General features: G+C 45.2%; 1 protein-coding gene across 1 annotated transcript in view; it reads left to right on the top strand.

Moving 5' to 3' along the window:
* The window catches only part of LOC138801872 (NACHT, LRR and PYD domains-containing protein 1a-like), a 210,511-nt gene extending 190,736 nt beyond the window's left edge, over positions 1-19,775 (top strand). The window contains exons 11-12 of the mRNA XM_069984970.1: positions 18,579-18,620; positions 18,965-19,775. Coding sequence (XP_069841071.1) covers positions 18,579-18,620; positions 18,965-19,236 — 314 coding nt within the window. The 3' untranslated portion in view covers positions 19,237-19,775. The remainder of the gene's footprint in view (positions 1-18,578; positions 18,621-18,964) is intronic.
* Positions 19,776-21,503: the final 1,728 nt, after the last annotated feature.

Below are 21,503 nucleotides of genomic sequence, written 5' to 3'. Positions count from 1 at the left end.
ATTATATATGAAGCACGACTGACAGGAGTTATCACAGGGATTATATATGGAGGATGACTGACAGGAGGTATCACAGGGATTATATATGGAGGACGCCTGACAGGAGGTATCACAGGGATTATATATAGGGGACGTCTGACAGGAGGTATCACAGAGATTATATATAGGGGACGTCTGACAGGAGGTATCACAGGGATTATATATAGAGGACGACTGACAGGAGGTATCACAGGGATTATATATGGAGGACGACTGATAGGAGGTATCACAGGGATTATATATGGAGCACGACTGACCAGAGGAGGTATCACAGGGATTATATATGGAGGACGACTGACAGGAGGTATCACAGGGATTATATATGGAGGACGATTGACAGGAAGTATCACAGTGTTTATAAATGGAGGATGACTGACAGGAGGTATCACAGGGATTATATATGGAGGACGACTGACCAGAGGTATCACAGGGATTATATATGGAGGACGATTTACAGGAGGTACCACAGGGATTATATATGAAGGACGACTGACAGGAGGTATCACAGGGATTATATATGGAGGACGACTGACAGAAGGTATCACAGGGTTTATATATGGAGGACGACTGACAGGAGGTATAACAGGGATTATATATAGAGGACGACTGACTGGAGGTATCACAGGGATTATATATGGAGGACGACTGACAGGAGGTATCACAGTGTTTATATATGGAGGATGACTGACAGGAGGTATCACAGGGATTATATATGGAGGACGCCGGACAGGAGGTATCACAGGGTTTATATATGGAGGACGACTGACAGGAGCTATCACAGGGATTATATATGGAGGACGACTGACCAGAGGAGGTATCACAGGGATTATATATAGAGGACGACTGACAGGAGGTATCACAGGGATTATATATAGAGGACGACTGACAGGAGGTATCACAGGGATTATATATGGAGGACGACTGACCAGAGGTATCACAGGGATTATATATGGAGGACGATTTACAGGAGGTATCACAGGGATTATATATGAAGGACGACTGACAGGAGGTATCACAGGGATTATATATAGAGGACGACTGACTGGAGGTATCACAGGGATTATATATAGAGGATGACTGACAGGAGGTATCACAGGGATTATATATGGAGGACGACTGACCAGAGGTATCACAAGGATTATATATGGAGGACGACTGACAGGATGTATCACAGGGATTATATATGGAGGACGACTGACAGGAGGTATCACAGGGATTATATATGGAGGACGACTGACCAGAGGTATCACAAGGATTATATATGGAGGACGACTGACAGGATGTATCACAGTGTTAATATATGGAGGACGACTGAAAGGATGTATCACAGGGATTATATATGGAGGACGACTGACAGGAGGTATCACAGGGATTATATATGGAGGACGACTGACCAGAGGTATCACAGGGATTATATATGGAGGACGACTGACCAGAGGTATCACAGGGATTATATATGGAGGACGACTGACAGGAGGTATCACAGGGATTATATATGGAGGACGACTGACCAGAGGTATCACAGTGTTTATATATGGAGGACGACTGACAGGAGGTATCACAAGGATTATATATAGAGGACGACTGACTGGAGGTATCACAGGGTTTATATATGGAGGACGACTGACAGGAGCTATCACAGGGATTATATATGGAGGACGCCTGACAGGAGGTATCACAGAGTTTATATATGGAGGACGCTTGACAGGAGGTATCACAGGGATTATATATGGAGGACGCCTGACAGGAGGTATCACAGGGTTTATATATGGAGGACGACTGACAGGACCTATCACAGGGATTATATATGGAGGATGACTGACCGGAGAAGGTATCACAGGGATTATATATAGAGGACGACTGACAGGAGGTATCACAGGGATTATATATAGAGGACAAATGACAGGAGGTATCACAGTGTTAATATATGGAGGACGACTGACAGGAGGTATCACAGGGATTATATATGGAGGACGACTGACAGGAGGTATCACAGGGATTATATATGGAGGATGACTGACCAGAGGTATCACAGGGAATATATATGAAGGACGACTGACAGGACGTATCACAGGGATTATATATGGAGGACGACTGACAGGAGGTATCACAGGGATTATATATGGAGGACGACTGACAGGATGTATCACAGGGATTATATATGGAGCACGACTGACAGGAGTTATCACAGGGATTATATATGGAGGATGACTGACAGGAGGTATCACAGGGATTATATATGGAGGACGCCTGACAGGAGGTATCACAGGGATTATATATAGGGGACGTCTGACAGGAGGTATCACAGAGATTATATATAGGGGACGTCTGACAGGAGGTATCACAGGGATTATATATAGAGGACGACTGACCAGAGGTATCACAGGGATTATATATGGAGGACGATTGACAGGAAGTATCACAGTGTTTATATATGGAGGACGACTGACAGGAGGTATCACAGGGATTATATATGGAGGACGACTGACCAGAGGTATCACAAAGATTATATATGGAGGAAGACTGACAGAAGGGATCACAGGGATTATATATGGAGGACGACTGACAGGAGGTATCACAGGGATTATATATGAAGGACGACTGACAGGAGGTATCACAGGGATTATATATGGAGGACGACTGACAGGAGGTATCACAGGGTTTATATATGGAGGACGACTGACAGGAGGTATCACAGGGATTATATATGGAGGACATCTGACAGGAGGTATCACAGGGATTATATATGGAGGAAGACTGACAGGAGGGATCACAGGGATTATATATGGAGGACGATTGACAGGAGGGATCACAGGGATTATATATGGACGACTAACAGGAGGTATCACAGGGATTATATATGGAGGATGACTGATCAGAGGTATCACAGGGATTATATATGGAGGACGACTGACAGGAGGTATCACAGGGTTTATATATGGAGGACGACTGACAGGAGGTATCACAGGGATTATATATGGAGGACGACTGACAGGATGTATCACGGAGATTATATATGGAGGACGACTGACCAGAGGTATCACAGGGATTATATATGGAGGACGATTTACAGGAGGTATCACAGGGATTATATATGGAGGGCGACTGACCAGAGGTATCACAGGAATTATATATGGAGGACGATTTACAGGAGGTATCACAGGGTATATATATGAAGGACGCCTGACAGGAGGTATTTCAGGGTTTATATATGGAGGACAACTGACAGGAGGTATCACAGGGATTATATATGGAGGACGACTGACAGGAGGTATCACAGGGATTATATATGGAGGATGACTGACAGGAGGTATCACAGGGATTATATATGGAGGACGACTGACAGGAGGTATCACAGTGTTTATATATGGAGGACGACTGACTGGATGTATCACAGGGATTATATATAGAGGACGACTGACTGGAGGTATCACAGGGATTATATATGGAGGACGACTGACAGGTGGTATCACAGTGTTTATATATGGAGGACGACTGACAGGAGGTATCACAGGGATTATATATGGAGGACGCCTGACAGGAGGTATCACAGAGTTTATATATGGAGGACGCCTGACAGGAGGTATCACAGGGATTATATATAGAGGACGACTGACCGGAGGTATCACAAGGATTATATATGGAGGACGCCTGACAGGAGGTATCACAGTGTTAATATATGGAGGACGACTGACAGGAGGTATCACAGGGATTATATATGGAGGACGACTAACCAGAGGTATCAGAGGGATTATATATGGAGGATGACTGACAGGAGGTATCACAGGGATTATATATGGAGGACGACTGACAGGATGTATCACAGGGATTATATATGGAGGACGACTGACCAGAGGTATCACAGGGATTATATATGGAGGACGACTGATCAGAGGTATCACAGGGATTATATATGGAGGACGATTTACAGGAGGTATCACAGGGTTTATATATGAAGGACGACTGACAGGAGGTATCACAGGGATTATATATGGAGGACGACTGACAGGAGGGATCACAGGGATTATATATGGAGGACGACTGACCAAAGGTATCACAGAGATTATATATGGAGGACGACTGATCAGAGGTATCACAGGGATTTTATATGGAGGACGACTGACAGGAGGTATCACAGGGATTATATATGGAGGACGACTGACAGGATGTATCACAGGGATTTTATATGGAGGACGACTGACCAGAGGTATCACAGGGATTATATATGGAGGACGATTTACAGGAGGTATCACAGGGTTTATATATGAAGGACGCCTGACAGGAGGTATCACAGGGTTTATATATGGAGGACGACTGACAGGAGGTATCACAAGGGTTATATATGGAGGACGACTGACAGGAGGTATCACAGGGTTTATATATGGAGGACGACTGACAGGAGGTATCACAGGGATTATATATAGAGGACGACTGACTGGAGGTATCACAGGGATTATATATGGAGGACGACTGACAGGAGGTATCACAGTGTTTATATATGGAGGATGACTGACAGGAGGTATCACAGGGATTATATATGGAGGACGCCTGACAGGAGGTATCACAGGGTTTATATATGGAGGACGACTGACCAGAGGAGGTATTACAGGGATTATATATGGAGGATGACTGACCAGAGGTATCACAGGGAATATATATGAAGGACGACTGACAGGAGGTATCACAGGGATTATATATGGAGCACGACTGACAGGAGTTATCACAGGGATTATATATGGAGGATGACTGACAGGAGGTATCACAGGGATTATATATGGAGGACGCCTGACAGGAGGTATCACAGGGATTATATATAGGGGACGTCTGACAGGAGGTATCACAGAGATTATATATAGGGACGTCTGACAGGAGGTATCACAGGGATTATATATAGAGGACGACTGACCAGAGGTATCACAGGGATTATATATGGAGGACGATTGACAGGAGGTATCACAGGGATTATATATGGAGGACGACTGACCAGAGGTATCACAGGGATTATATATGGAGGACGATTTACAGGAGGTATCACAGGGATTATATATGAAGGACGACTGACAGGAGGTATCACAGGGATTATATATGGAGGACGACTGACAGAAGGTATCACAGGGTTTATATATGGAGGACGACTGACAGGAGGTATCACAGGGATTATATATGGAGGACATCTGACAGAAGGTATCACAGGGATTATATATGGAGGAAGACTGACAGGAGTGATCACAGGGATTATATATGGAGGACGATTTACAGGAGGTATCACGGGGTTTATATATGAAGGACGACTGACAGGAGATATCACAGGGATTATATATGGAGGACGACTGACAGGAGGGATCACAGGGATTATATATGGAGGACGACTGACCAGACGTATCACAGGGATTATATATGGAGGACGACTGACCAGAGGTATCACAGGGATTATATATGGAGGACGACTGACAGGAGGTATCACAGGGATTATATATGGAGGACGACTGACAGGATGTATCACAGGGATTATATATGGAGGACGACTGACCAGAGGTATCACAGGAATTATATATGGAGGACGACTGACAGGAGCTATCACAGGGATTATATATGGAGGACGACTGACAGGAGGGATCACAGGGATTATATATGGAGGATGACTGATCAGAGGTATCACAGGGATTATATATGGAGGACGACTGACAGGACTAATCACAGGGATTATATATGGAGGACGACTGACAGGAGGTATCACAGGGATTGTATATGGAGGACGACTGACCAGAGGTATCACAGGGATTATATATGGAGGACGACTGACCAGAGGAGGTATCACAGGGATTATATATGGAGGACGACTGACAGGAGCTATCACAGGGATTATATATGGAGGACGACTGACAGGAGGTATCACAGGGATTATATATGGAGGACAACTGACAGGAGGTATCACAGGGATTATATATGGAGGACGACTGACAGGAGGTATCACAGGGATTATATATGGAGGACGACTGACAGGAGGTATCACAGGGATTGTATATGGAGGACAACTGACCAGAGGTATCACAGGGATTATATATGGAGGACGACTGACCAGAGGAGGTATCACAGGGATTATATATGGAGGACGACTCACAGGAGCTATCACAGGGATTATATATGGAGGACGACTGACAGGAGGTATCACAGGGATTATATATGGAGGACGACTGACAGGAGGTATCACAGGGATTATATATGAAGGACGACTGACAGGAGGGATCACAGGGATTATATATGGACGACTAACAGGAGGTATCACAGGGATTATATATGGAGGATGACTGATCAGAGGTATCAGGGATTATATATGCAGGACGACTGACAGGAGGTATCACAGGGATTATATATGGAGGACGCCTGAAAGGAGGTATCACAGGGTTTATATATGGAGGACGCCTGACAGGAGGTATCACAGGGATTATATATAGAGGACGACTGACCGGAGTTATCACAAGGATTATATATGGAGGACGCCTGACAGGAGGTATCACAGTGTTAATATATGGAGGACGACTGACAGGAGGTATCACCGGGATTATATATGGAGGACGATTGACAGGAGGTATCACAGGGATTATATATGGAGGATGACTGACCAGAGGTATCACAGGGATTATATATGAAGGACGTCTGACAGGAGGTATCACAGGGTTTATATATGAAGGACGACTGACAGGAGATATCACAGGGATTATATATGGAGGACGCCTGACAGGAGGTATCACAGGGATTATATATAGGGGACGTCTGACAGGAGGTATCACAGGGATTATATATAGAGGACGACTGACCAGAGGTATCACAGGGATTATATATGGAGGACGACTGACCAGAGGTATCACAGGGATTATATATGGAGGACGACTGACAGGAGGTATCACAGGGATTATATATGGAGGACGACTGACAGGAGGTATCACAGGGATTATATATGGAGGACGACTAACCAGAGGTATCACAGGGATTATATATGGAGGATGACTGACAAGAGGTATCACAGGGATTATATATGGAGGACGACTGACAGGATGTATCACAGGGATTATATATGGAGGACGACTGACCAGAGGTATCACAGGAATTATATATGGAGGACGATTTACTGGAGGTATCACAGGGTTTATATATGAAGGACGACTGACAGGAGGGATCACAGGGATTATATATGGAGGACGACTGACCAGAGGTATCACAGGGATTATATATGGAGGACGACTGATCAGAGGTATCACAGGGATTATATATGGAGGACGACTGACAGGAGGTATCACAGGGATTATATATGGAGGACGACTGACAGGATGTATCACAGGGATTATATATGGAGGACGACTGACAGGAGGTATCACAGGGATTATATATGGAGGACGACTGACCAGAGGTATCACAAGGATTATATATGGAGGACGACTGACAGGATGTATCACAGTGTTAATATATGGAGGACGACTGACAGGAGGTATCACAGGGATTATATATGGAGGACGACTGACAGGAGGTATCACAGGGATTATATATGGAGGATGACTGACCAGAGGTATCACAGGGATTATATATGAAGGACGACTGACAGGAGATATCACAGGGATTATATATGGAGGACGCCTGACAGGAGGTATCACAGGGTTTATTTATGGAGGACGACTGACCAGAGGTATCACAGGGATTATATATGGAGGACGACTGACCAGAGGTATCACAGGGATTATATATGGAGGACGACTGACAGGAGGTATCACAGGGATTATATATGGAGGACGACTGACCAGAGGTATCACAGTGTTTATATATGGAGGACGACTGACAGGAGGTATCACAAGGATTATATATAGAGGACGACTGACTGGAGGTATCACAGGGATTATATATGGAGGACGACTGACAGGAGGTATCACAGTGTTTATATATGGAGGACAACTGACAGGAGGTATCACAGGGATTATATATGGAGGACGCCTGACAGGAGGTATCACAGGGTTTATATATGGAGGACGCCTGACAGGAGGTATCACAGGGATTATATATAGAGGACGACTGACCGGAGGTATCACAAGGATTATATATGGAGGACGCCTGACAGGAGGTATCACAGTGTTAATATATGGAGGACGACTGACAGGAGGTATCACCGGGATTATATATGGAGGACGACTGACAGGAGGTATCACAGGGATTATATATGGAGGATGACTGACCAGAGGTATCACAGGGATTATATAGGAAGGACGACTGACAGGAGGTATCACAGGGTTTATATATGAAGGACGACTGACAGGAGATATCACAGGGATTATATATGGAGGACGCCTGACAGGAGGTATCACAGGGATTATATATAGGGACCGTCTGACAGGAGGTATCACAGGGATTATATATAGAGGACGACTGACCAGAGGTATTACAGGGATTATATATGGAGGACGACTGACAGGAGGTATCACAGGGATTATATATGGAGGACGACTGACAGGAGGTATCACAGGGATTATATATGGAGGACGACTGACAGGACTTATCACAGGGATTATATATGGAGGACGATTTACAGGAGGTATCACAGGGTTTATATATGAAGGACGACTGACAGGAGGTATCACAGGGATTATATATGGAGGACGACTAACCAGAGGTATCACAGGGATTATATATAGAGGATGACTGACAGGAGGTATCACAGGGATTATATATGGAGGACGACTGACAGGATGTATCACAGGGATTATATATGGAGGACGACTGACCAGAGGTATCACAGGGATTATATATGGAGGACGACTGACCAGAGGTATCACAGGGATTATATATGGAGGACGATTTACAGGAGGTATCACAGGGTTTATATATGAAGGACGACTGACAGGAGGTATCACAGGGATTATATATGGAGGACGACTGACAGGAGGGATCACAGGGATTATATATGGAGGACGACTGACCAGAGGTATCACAGGGATTATATATGGAGGACGACTGATCAGAGGTATCACAGGGATTATATATGGAGGACGACTGACAGGAGGTATCACAGGGATTATATATGTAGGACGACTGACAGGATGTATCACAGGGATTATATATGGAGGACGACTGACAGGAGGTATCACAGGGTTTATATATGGAGGACAACTGACAGGAGGTATCACAGGGATTATATATGTAGGATGATTGACAGGAGGTATCACAGGGATTATATATGGAGGACGCCTGACAGGAGGTATCACAGAGATTATATATGGAGGACGACTGACAGGAGGTATCACAGGGTTTATATATGGAGGACGACTGACAGGAGGTATCACAGGGATTATATATAGAGGACGACTGACTGGAGGTATCACAGGGATTATATATGGAGGACGACTGACAGGAGGTATCACAGTGTTTATATATGGAGGATGACTGACAGGAGGTATCACAGGGATTATATATGGAGGATGCCTGACAGGAGGTATCACAGGGTTTATATATGGAGGACGACTGACAGGAGCTATCACAGGGATTATATATGGAGGACGACTGACCAGAGGAGGTATCACAGGGATTATATATGGAGGATGACTGACCAGAGGAGGTATTACAGGGATTATATATAGAGGACGACTGACAGGAGGTATCACAGGGATTATATATAGAGGACGACTGACAGGAGGTATCACAGTGTTAATATATGGAGGACGACTGACAGGAGGTATCACAGGGATTATATATGGAGGAAGACTGACAGGAGGTATCACAGGGATTATATATGGAGGATGACTGACCAGAGGTATCACAGGGAATATATATGAAGGACGACTGACAGGAGGTATCACAGGGATTATATATGGAGGACGACTGACAGGAGGTATCACAGGGATTATATATGAAGCACGACTGACAGGAGTTATCACAGGGATTATATATGGAGGATGACTGACAGGAGGTATCACAGGGATTATATATGGAGGACGCCTGACAGGAGGTATCACAGGGATTATATATAGGGGACGTCTGACAGGAGGTATCACAGAGATTATATATAGGGGACGTCTGACAGGAGGTATCACAGGGATTATATATAGAGGACGACTGACAGGAGGTATCACAGGGATTATATATGGAGGACGACTGACAGGAGGTATCACAGGGATTATATATGGAGCACGACTGACCAGAGGAGGTATCACAGGGATTATATATGGAGGACGACTGACAGGAGGTATCACAGGGATTATATATGGAGGACGATTGACAGGAAGTATCACAGTGTTTATATATGGAGGATGACTGACAGGAGGTATCACAGGGATTATATATGGAGGACGACTGACCAGAGGTATCACAGGGATTATATATGGAGGACGATTTACAGGAGGTACCACAGGGATTATATATGAAGGACGACTGACAGGAGGTATCACAGGGATTATATATGGAGGACGACTGACAGAAGGTATCACAGGGTTTATATATGGAGGACGACTGACAGGAGGTATAACAGGGATTATATATAGAGGACGACTGACTGGAGGTATCACAGGGATTATATATGGAGGACGACTGACAGGAGGTATCACAGTGTTTATATATGGAGGATGACTGACAGGAGGTATCACAGGGATTATATATGGAGGACGCCTGACAGGAGGTATCACAGGGTTTATATATGGAGGACGACTGACAGGAGCTATCACAGGGATTATATATGGAGGACGACTGACCAGAGGAGGTATCACAGGGATTATATATGGAGGATGACGGACCAGAGGAGGTATCACAGGGATTATATATAGAGGACGACTGACAGGAGGTATCACAGGGATTATATATAGAGGACGACTGACAGGAGGTATCACAGTGTTAATATATGGAGGACGACTGACAGGAGGTATCACAGGGATTATATATGGAGGACGACTGACCAGAGGTATCACAGGGATTATATATGGAGGACGATTTACAGGAGGTATCACAGGGATTATATATGAAGGACGACTGACAGGAGGTATCACAGGGATTATATATAGAGGACGACTGACTGGAGGTATCACAGGGATTATATATAGAGGATGACTGACAGGAGGTATCACAGGGATTATATATGGAGGACGACTGACCAGAGGTATCACAAGGATTATATATGGAGGACGACTGACAGGATGTATCACAGGGATTATATATGGAGGACGACTGACAGGAGGTATCACAGGGATTATATATGGAGGACGACTGACCAGAGGTATCACAAGGATTATATATGGAGGACGACTGACAGGATGTATCACAGTGTTAATATATGGAGGACGACTGACAGGATGTATCACAGGGATTATATATGGAGGACGACTGACAGGAGGTATCACAGGGATTATATATGGAGGACGACTGACCAGAGGTATCACAGGGATTATATATGGAGGACGACTGACCAGAGGTATCACAGGGATTATATATGGAGGACGACTGACAGGAGGTATCACAGGGATTATATATGGAGGACGACTGACCAGAGGTATCACAGTGTTTATATATGGAGGACGACTGACAGGAGGTATCACAAGGATTATATATAGAGGACGACTGACTGGAGGTATCACAGGGTTTATATATGGAGGACGACTGACAGGAGCTATCACAGGGATTATATATGGAGGACGCCTGACAGGAGGTATCACAGAGTTTATATATGGAGGACGCCTGACAGGAGGTATCACAGGGATTATATATGGAGGACGCCTGACAGGAGGTATCACAGGGTTTATATATGGAGGACGACTGACAGGACCTATCACAGGGATTATATATGGAGGATGACTGACCGGAGAAGGTATCACAGGGATTATATATAGAGGACAAATGACAGGAGGTATCACAGTGTTAATATATGGAGGACGACTGACAGGAGGTATCACAGGGATTATATATGGAGGACGACTGACAGGAGGTATCACAGGGATTATATATGGAGGATGACTGACCAGAGGTATCACAGGGAATATATATGAAGGACGACTGACAGGACGTATCACAGGGATTATATATGGAGGACGACTGACAGGAGGTATCACAGGGATTATATATGGAGGACGACTGACAGGATGTATCACAGGGATTATATATGGAGCACGACTGACAGGAGTTATCACAGGGATTATATATGGAGGATGACTGACAGGAGGTATCACAGGGATTATATATGGAGGACGCCTGACAGGAGGTATCACAGGGATTATATATGGAGGACGTCTGACAGGAGGTATCACAGAGATTATATATAGGGGACGTCTGACAGGAGGTATCACAGGGATTATATATAGAGGACGACTGACCAGAGGTATCACAGGGATTATATATGGAGGACGATTGACAGGAAGTATCACAGTGTTTATATATGGAGGACGACTGACAGGAGGTATCACAGGGATTATATATGGAGGACGACTGACCAGAGGTATCACAGAGATTATATATGGAGGACGACTGACAGAAGGTATCACAGGGTTTATATATGGAGGACGACTGAGAGGAGGTATCACAGGGATTATATATGGAGGAAGACTGACAGAAGGGATCACAGGGATTATATATGGAGGACGACTGACAGGAGGTATCACAGGGATTATATATGAAGGACGACTGACAGGAGGTATCACAGGGATTATATATGGAGGACGACTGACAGAAGGTATCACAGGGTTTATATATGGAGGACGACTGACAGGAGGTATCACAGGGATTATATATGGAGGACATCTGACAGGAGGTATCACAGGGATTATATATGGAGGAAGACTGACAGGAGGGATCACAGGGATTATATATGGAGGACGATTGACAGGAGGTATCACCGGGATTATATATGGACGACTAACAGGAGGTATCACAGGGATTATATATGGAGGATGACTGATCAGAGGTATCACAGGGATTATATATGGAGGACGACTGACAGGAGGTATCACAGGGTTTATATATGGAGGACGACTGACAGGATGTATCACGGAGATTATATATGGAGGACGACTGACCAGAGGTATCACAGGGATTATATATGGAGGACGATTTACAGGAGGTATCACAGGGATTATATATGGAGGGCGACTGACCAGAGGTATCACAGGAATTATATATGGAGGACGATTTACAGGAGGTATCACAGGGTATATATATGAAGGACGCCTGACAGGAGGTATTTCAGGGTTTATATATGGAGGACAACTGACAGGAGGTATCACAGGGATTATATATGGAGGACGACTGACAGGAGGTATCACAGGGATTATATATGGAGGATGACTGACCAGAGGAGGTATCACAGGGATTATATATGGAGGACGACTGACAGGAGGTATCACAGGGATTTTATATGGAGGACGCCTGACAGGAGGTATCACAGGGATTATATATGGAGGACGACTGACAGGAGGTATCACAGTGTTTATATATGGAGGACGACTGACTGGATGTATCACAGGGATTATATATAGAGGACGACTGACTGGAGGTATCACAGGGATTATATATGGAGGACGACTGACAGGAGGTATCACAGTGTTTATATATGGAGGACGACTGACAGGAGGTATCACAGGGATTATATATGGAGGACGCCTGACAGGAGGTATCACAGAGTTTATATATGGAGGACGCCTGACAGGAGGTATCACAGGGATTATATATAGAGGACGACTGACCGGAGGTATCACAAGGATTATATATGGAGGACGCCTGACAGGAGGTATCACAGTGTTAATATATGGAGGACGACTGACAGGAGGTATCACAGGGATTATATATGGAGGACGACTGACAGGATGTATCACAGGGATTATATATGGAGGACGACTGACCAGAGGTATCACAGGGATTATATATGGAGGACGACTGATCAGAGGTATCACAGGGATTATATATGGAGGACGATTTACAGGAGGTATCACAGGGTTTATATATGAAAGACGACTGACAGGAGGTATCACAGGGATTATATATGGAGGACGACTGACAGGAGGGATCACAGGGATTATATATGGAGGACGACTGACCAGAGGTATCACAGAGATTATATATGGAGGACGACTGATCAGAGGTATCACAGGGATTTTATATGGAGGACGACTGACAGGAGGTATCACAGGGATTATATATGGAGGACGACTGACAGGATGTATCACAGGGATTATATATGGAGGACGACTGACCAAAGGTATCACAGGGATTATATATGGAGGACGATTTACAGGAGGTATCACAGGGTTTATATATGAAGGACGACTGACAGGAGGTATCACAAGGGTTATATATGGAGGACGACTGACAGGAGGTATCACAAGGGTTATATATGGAGGTCGACTGACAGGAGGTATCACAGGGTTTATATATGGAGGACGACTGACAGGAGGTATCACAAGGGTTATATATGGAGGTCGACTGACAGGAGGTATCACAGGGTTTATATATGGAGGACGACTGACAGGAGGTATCACAGGGATTATATATAGAGGACGACTGACTGGAGGTATCACAGGGATTATATATGGAGGACGACTGACAGGAGGTATCACAGTGTTTATATATGGAGGATGACTGACAGGAGGTATCACAGGGATTATATATGGAGGACGCCTGACAGGAGGTATCACAGGGTTTATATATGGAGGACGACTGACCAGAGGAGGTATCACAGGGATTATATATGGAGGATGACTGACCAGAGGTATCACAGGGAATATATATGAAGGACGACTGACAGGAGGTATCACAGGGATTATATATGGAGGACGACTGACAGGAGGTATCACAGGGATTATATATGGAGCACGACTGACAGGAGTTATCACAGGGATTATATATGGAGGATGACTGACAGGAGGTATCACAGGGATTATATATGGAGGACGCCTGACAGGAGGTATCACAGGGATTATATATAGGGGACGTCTGACAGGAGGTATCACAGAGATTATATATAGGGGACGTCTGACAGGAGGTATCACAGGGATTATATATAGAGGACGACTGACCAGAGGTATCACAGGGATTATATATGGAGGACGATTGACAGGAGGTATCACAGGGATTATATATGGAGGACGACTGACCAGAGGTATCACAGGGATTATATATGGAGGACGATTTACAGGAGGTATCACAGGGATTATATATGAAGGACGACTGACAGGAGGTATCACAGGGATTATATATGGAGGACGACTGACAGAAGGTATCACAGGGTTTATATATGGAGGACGACTGACAGGAGGTATCACAGGGATTATATATGGAGGACATCTGACAGGAGGTATCACAGGGATTATATATGGAGGACGACTGACAGAAGGTATCACAGGGATTATATATGGAGGACGACTGACAGAAGGTATCACAGGGATTATATATGGAGGACGACTGACAGGAGGTATCACAGGGATTATATATGGAGGACGACTGACAGAAGGTATCACAGGGATTATATATGGAGGACGACTGACAGGAGGTATCACAGGGATTATATATGGAGGACGACTGACAGGAGGTATCACAGGGATTATATATGGAGGAAGACTGACAGGAGTGATCACAGGGATTATATATGGAGGACGATTTACAGGAGGTATCACGGGGTTTATATATGAAGGACGACTGACAGGAGATATCACAGGGATTATATATGGAGGACGACTGACAGGAGGGATCACAGGGATTATATATGGAGGACGACTGACCAGACGTATCACAGGGATTATATATGGAGGACGACTGACCAGAGGTATCACACGGATTATATATGGAGGACGACTGACAGGAGGTATCACAGGGATTATATATGGAGGACGACTGACAGGATGTATCACAGGGATTATATATGGAGGACGACTGACCAGAGGTATCACAGGAATTATATATGGAGGACGACTGACAGGAGCTATCACAGGGATTATATATGGAGGACGACTGACAGGAGGGATCACAGGGATTATATATGGAGGATGACTGATCAGAGGTATCACAGGGATTATATGTGGAGGACGACTGACAGGACTAATCACAGGGATTATATATGGAGGACGACTGACAGGAGGTATCACAGGGATTGTATATGGAGGACGACTGACAGGACTAATCACAGGGATTATATATGGAGGACGACTGACCAGAGGAGGTATCACAGGGATTATATATGGAGGACGACTGACAGGAGCTATCACAGGGATTATATATGGAGGACGACTGACAGGAGGTATCACAGGGATTATATATGGAGGACGACTGACAGGAGGTATCACAGGGATTATATATGGAGGACGACTGACAGAAGGTATCACAGGGATTATATATGGAGGACGACTGACAGGAGGTATCACAGGGATTATATATGGAGGACGACTGACAGGAGGTATCACAGGGATTATATATGGAGGAAGACTGACAGGAGTGATCACAGGGATTATATATGGAGGACGATTTACAGGAGGTATCACGGGGTTTATATATGAAGGACGACTGACAGGAGATATCACAGGGATTATATATGGAGGACGACTGACAGGAGGGATCACAGGGATTATATATGGAGGACGACTGACCAGACGTATCACAGGGATTATATATGGAGGACGACTGACCAGAGGTATCACAGGGATTATATATGGAGGACGACTGACAGGAGGTATCACAGGGATTATATATGGAGGACGACTGACAGGATGTATCACAGGGATTATATATGGAGGACGACTGACCAGAGGTATCACAGGAATTATATATGGAGGACGACTGACAGGAGCTATCACAGGGATTATATATGGAGGACGACTGACAGGAGGGATCACAGGGATTATATATGGAGGATGACTGATCAGAGGTATCACAGGGATTATATGTGGAGGACGACTGACAGGACTAATCACAGGGATTATATATGGAGGACGACTGACAGGAGGTATCACAGGGATTGTATATGGAGGACGACTGACCAGAGGTATCACAGGGATTATATATGGAGGACGACTGACCAGAGGAGGTATCACAGGGATTATATATGGAGGACGACTGACAGGAGCTATCACAGGGATTATATATGGAGGACGACTGACAGGAGGTATCACAGGGATTATATATGGAGGACAACTGACAGGAGGTATCACAGGGATTATATATGGAGGACGACTGACAGGAGGGATCACAGGGATTATATATGGAGGACGACTGACAGGAGGTATCACAGGGATTGTATATGGAGGACAACTGACCAGAGGTATCACAGGGATTATATATGGAGGACGACTCACAGGAGCTATCACAGGGATTATATATGGAGGACGACTGACAGGAGGTATCACAGGGATTATATATGGAGGACGACTGACAGGAGGTATCACAGGGATTATATATGAAGGACGACTGACAGGAGGGATCACAGGGATTATATATGGACGACTAACAGGAGGTATCACAGGGATTATATATGGAGGATGACTGATCAGAGGTATCAGGGATTATATATGCAGGACGACTGACAGGAGGTATCACAGGGATTATATATGGAGGACGACTGACAGGAGGTATCACAGGGATTATATATGGAGGATGACTGACAGGAGGTATCACAGGGATTATATATGGAGGATGACTGACAGGAGGTATCACAAGGATTATATATGGAGGATGACTAATCAGAGGTATCACAGGGATTATATATGGAGCACGATTGACAGGAGGTATCACAGGGATTATATATGGAGGACGACTGACAGGAGGTATCACAGGGATTATATATGGAGGACGACTGACAGGAGGTATCACAGGGATTTTATATGGAGGACGACTGACCAGAGGTATCACAGGGATTATATGTGGAGGACGACTGACAGGAGGTATTACAGGGATTATATATGGAGGACGACTGACAGGAGGTATCACAGGGTTTATATATGGAGGACGACTGACAGGAGCTATCACAGGGATTATATATGGAGGAAGACTGACAGGAGCTATCACAGGGATTATATATAGAGGACGACTGACAGGAGGGATCACAGGGATTATATATGGAGGGCGACTGACAGGAGTTATCACAGGGATTATATATGGAGGACGACTGACCAGAGGAGGTATAACAGGGATTATATATGGAGGACGACTGACAGGAGCTATCACAGGGATTATATATGGAGGGCGACTGACAGGAGTTATCACAGGGATTATATATGGAGGACGACTGACCAGAGGTATCACAGGGATTATATATGGAGGACGACTGACAGGAGGTATCACAGGGATTATATATGGAGGATGACTGACAGGAGGTATCACAGGGATTATATATAAAGGACGACTGACAGGAGGGATCACAGGGATTATATATGGAGGACGACTGACAAGATAATGAAATGTATAGTGGATGTTATCCTGAGGATTAAAACCACACCCAATATATCTAAGATACAGAACCTAGAACCTTGTGTTTCTATACGTCACATGATGTGATGATGTTTCTTGAGTCTGGTCTATAAATGTATTATTTTTATCAGCAGATATAGAAGAACTGGCAGAAGCAAAAGCCGCCCAGAAAGGTAACGTGTTATATTAGTATCACAATCATCTGTGTCCTCCATCTAATGTCCTCCAGTGTTATACCACTAGATCACCACCAATATAGAGGCAGCTGAATGTACAGGAGAGCCGGATGCTATGCAACAGACTGACACTACTGGCTGCACAGCTCTCTGGTTATTAGGCTGTATAAGAAATAATATAGATGACACAAAGGAAGGTGCAGAAACAAGAACTGTCTGCTATGTATGAGCTGTCTGTGTACTGGAAACAATATAGTATTGTATAGTGTTACAGTCTCTTAATATGAGCAGCTGAAGACTTCTGATCACTCATTATGCTGATAATATTCTGATATTTGCAGGAGATCCTCCCAGGAGTTTCATAGATGAACATTTTTCAGAGCTGGTACAGAGGGTGGATAATATCATGCCTGTCCTGGATGAGCTTAAGGAGAAAGACCTTCTAACAGGAGAACAGTACAATACAGTAGAGAGCCAGACAACCGCTCAGGAGAAGATGAGAAAACTGCTGAGGATTGTGGATTCTTGGAGCAGTGATGACAAGGAAACGTTCAACGAGATTCTGAAGAGCCACAATAAATCAAACATCAAAAAGATCGAAAAAGCAAACTAAGATCACAGTGAGCATCGACTGGGAGCCACCATGCCTCACACATATCATGGCTCAGTGGTTGGCACTGTTGCCCTGCAGCACCTATTCCTGGGTCAGATACCACCAAAGGACATCTTCATCTATAGACAGATATTTACTTACAGATTATGTTCTTTTGTTGTATCTACACAACGTCCTCAGGAAGAAAAAAGACCCATGTTCTTCCTGAGAACAACAAAACATGTGGAAGAGGTGCTAAGATTTTAAATAGCGATTCCATTTGCCTTAAAGGGACAGTGTCACACTTGAAAATTTTTTAACCTCTTAAGGACCCATGACGTACCGGTACGTGGCTCCTTTAAACTGGCGCCGCGTGAGATCGCGCGGCGCTCCGGTGAAGCTGGCTGCTGTTTTTTACAGCAGCCATCTTCCTGGTTCACGGTGGGGGCACGGTTACTCCCCCCCCCACCCGTGACTAGAATCGCTGCGATTGGCTGTTCAAATCTGAACAGCCAATTGCAGCGTTTTTACATATTCCGGGCCGGTATCCCGGATTTAAATGGTGCTTGGTGCTGTCCGAGACAGCACCAGTCACCATTAGTGTCCCCACCAAAAATGGCGCCGGTGCCACCCCCACGATCGCCGTGATGGGCCGGCCGGTACCGGTCAGCCCATCACAGCGATCAAAGTGTTAAAAAAGTGTCCCCCGGGGTTCTGCACCCCTCAGCTAGGTAGCTGAGGGGTGCAGAACAGGTGTGTGTAGTGTAGGTGCACTATACTCACCTGATCCGGACGTCCGGAGCAAAGATCGGCGGTCCCGCAGCGTCCTCTTCTCCTTAATTCGGTTCCCGTCGGAAATGGCTTCTAACATCGGAAATCTTCGGGTCTTCGGGTCCCCCCGTCGTCTAAAATCGGAAATCTTCGGAATCTTCTCTCTACTGCCCCCTAGCGGCTGATCAGTGTATATTATACACTATTCAGTTGCTTTAGGTTTAAAAAAAAGTGGGTTTTTTTCCCAATTTTTTTTTTACTTTTTATGCACCCTAACGCCGCTAATTGCTGATCAGCATCGCACGTAAATGCGCCGCTGATCAGCAACTCCTCCTTTTTGGCGTAGGGTGTTTTCCCCCCTATATCCTACCGCCACTGGCTGCTGATAAGTACCGCACATAAGTGCGGCATTTATCAGCAACTCCTTTCTTGGCATAGGTATATTTTTTCTTACTGTCAAAAAAAAACGTAAAAAACACTACATTACACTACACTACATACCCCATATACCAATCCCCATATAAAAATGCCCCCCAGGGTGTTTTCGGCGGTGGAGGCATACGCTATTATTGCCTCCGACACCGAAACAGCCAGTGAGGATGAATGGGGGGATCCTTCTTTCCTCCATTCATCCTCATCATCATCATCCAGTAACGTGTCTGGGGGTAGCGTAGCGTACACTGCCCCCCAGACACGTCTTTTACGCCAGTACCTTCTCATTAAGAGATCACGGTATGGCGGAAAATTCTACAAACTCTGTGAGAGTACCTCAGGGTACACTTACAGGTTTAGGGCACGTGCACACTGCGGAATGGCGAAGGTTAACCCTTTGTGCATTCCGCAGCTTGCACCCACTGGCGGACTGATGGAGGCGCGTGCGTCTCCACTCGTGTCAGACTTCATTCTATGCACATGCGGACTCCGTCGGCCGTCCAAAGAATGAACACGTTCATTCTTTGGACAGAGGGCGGAATCCGCTTGTGCATAGAATGAAGTCTGACACGAGTGGAGATGCACGCGCCTCCATCAGTCCGCCAGTGGGTGCAAGCTGCGGAATGCACGATGGGTTAACCTTCGCCATTCCGCAGTGTGCACGTGCCCTTAGTGTATGAAGGAAGGGACACCCGAATCCAGATGCCCCCTCCCCCCAATCCTCCGAGTTAGTGGGAAGATCGTTCGGGAACTGATCTTCCCACTGCTGGATAAAGGTCACCACCTGTACGGGGATAACTTTTATACCAGCACCCCCTCTTCCGGTCCCTCGCTGCCCGAGCTACTGTAGCTTGCGGCACGATCCGAAAATATCAGAAGCAGTAATAAAGCCCTAATATTTAGCAGCCATGGAGCGGACCCAGCGCTTCTGGATATGAGGGACCCCGTATCGCACCAGGACAACATTTTCCAGGTGACGTCCCCCACACTGGAGAAGGGAGACCCCAGAAGAAGTGCAGAGTGTGGGGTAACGGGGATCAGGAAGGACACCATTTACCAGTGTGACACCTGTCCTGATCACCCCG

The sequence above is a fragment of the Dendropsophus ebraccatus genome, chromosome 9, assembly GCF_027789765.1.
Source record: "Dendropsophus ebraccatus isolate aDenEbr1 chromosome 9, aDenEbr1.pat, whole genome shotgun sequence".
Classification (NCBI taxonomy): Eukaryota; Metazoa; Chordata; class Amphibia; order Anura; family Hylidae; genus Dendropsophus; species Dendropsophus ebraccatus.
The sequence above is the reverse complement of the archived record's forward strand: the minus strand, read 5'-3'. Positions and strand labels throughout refer to the sequence as shown.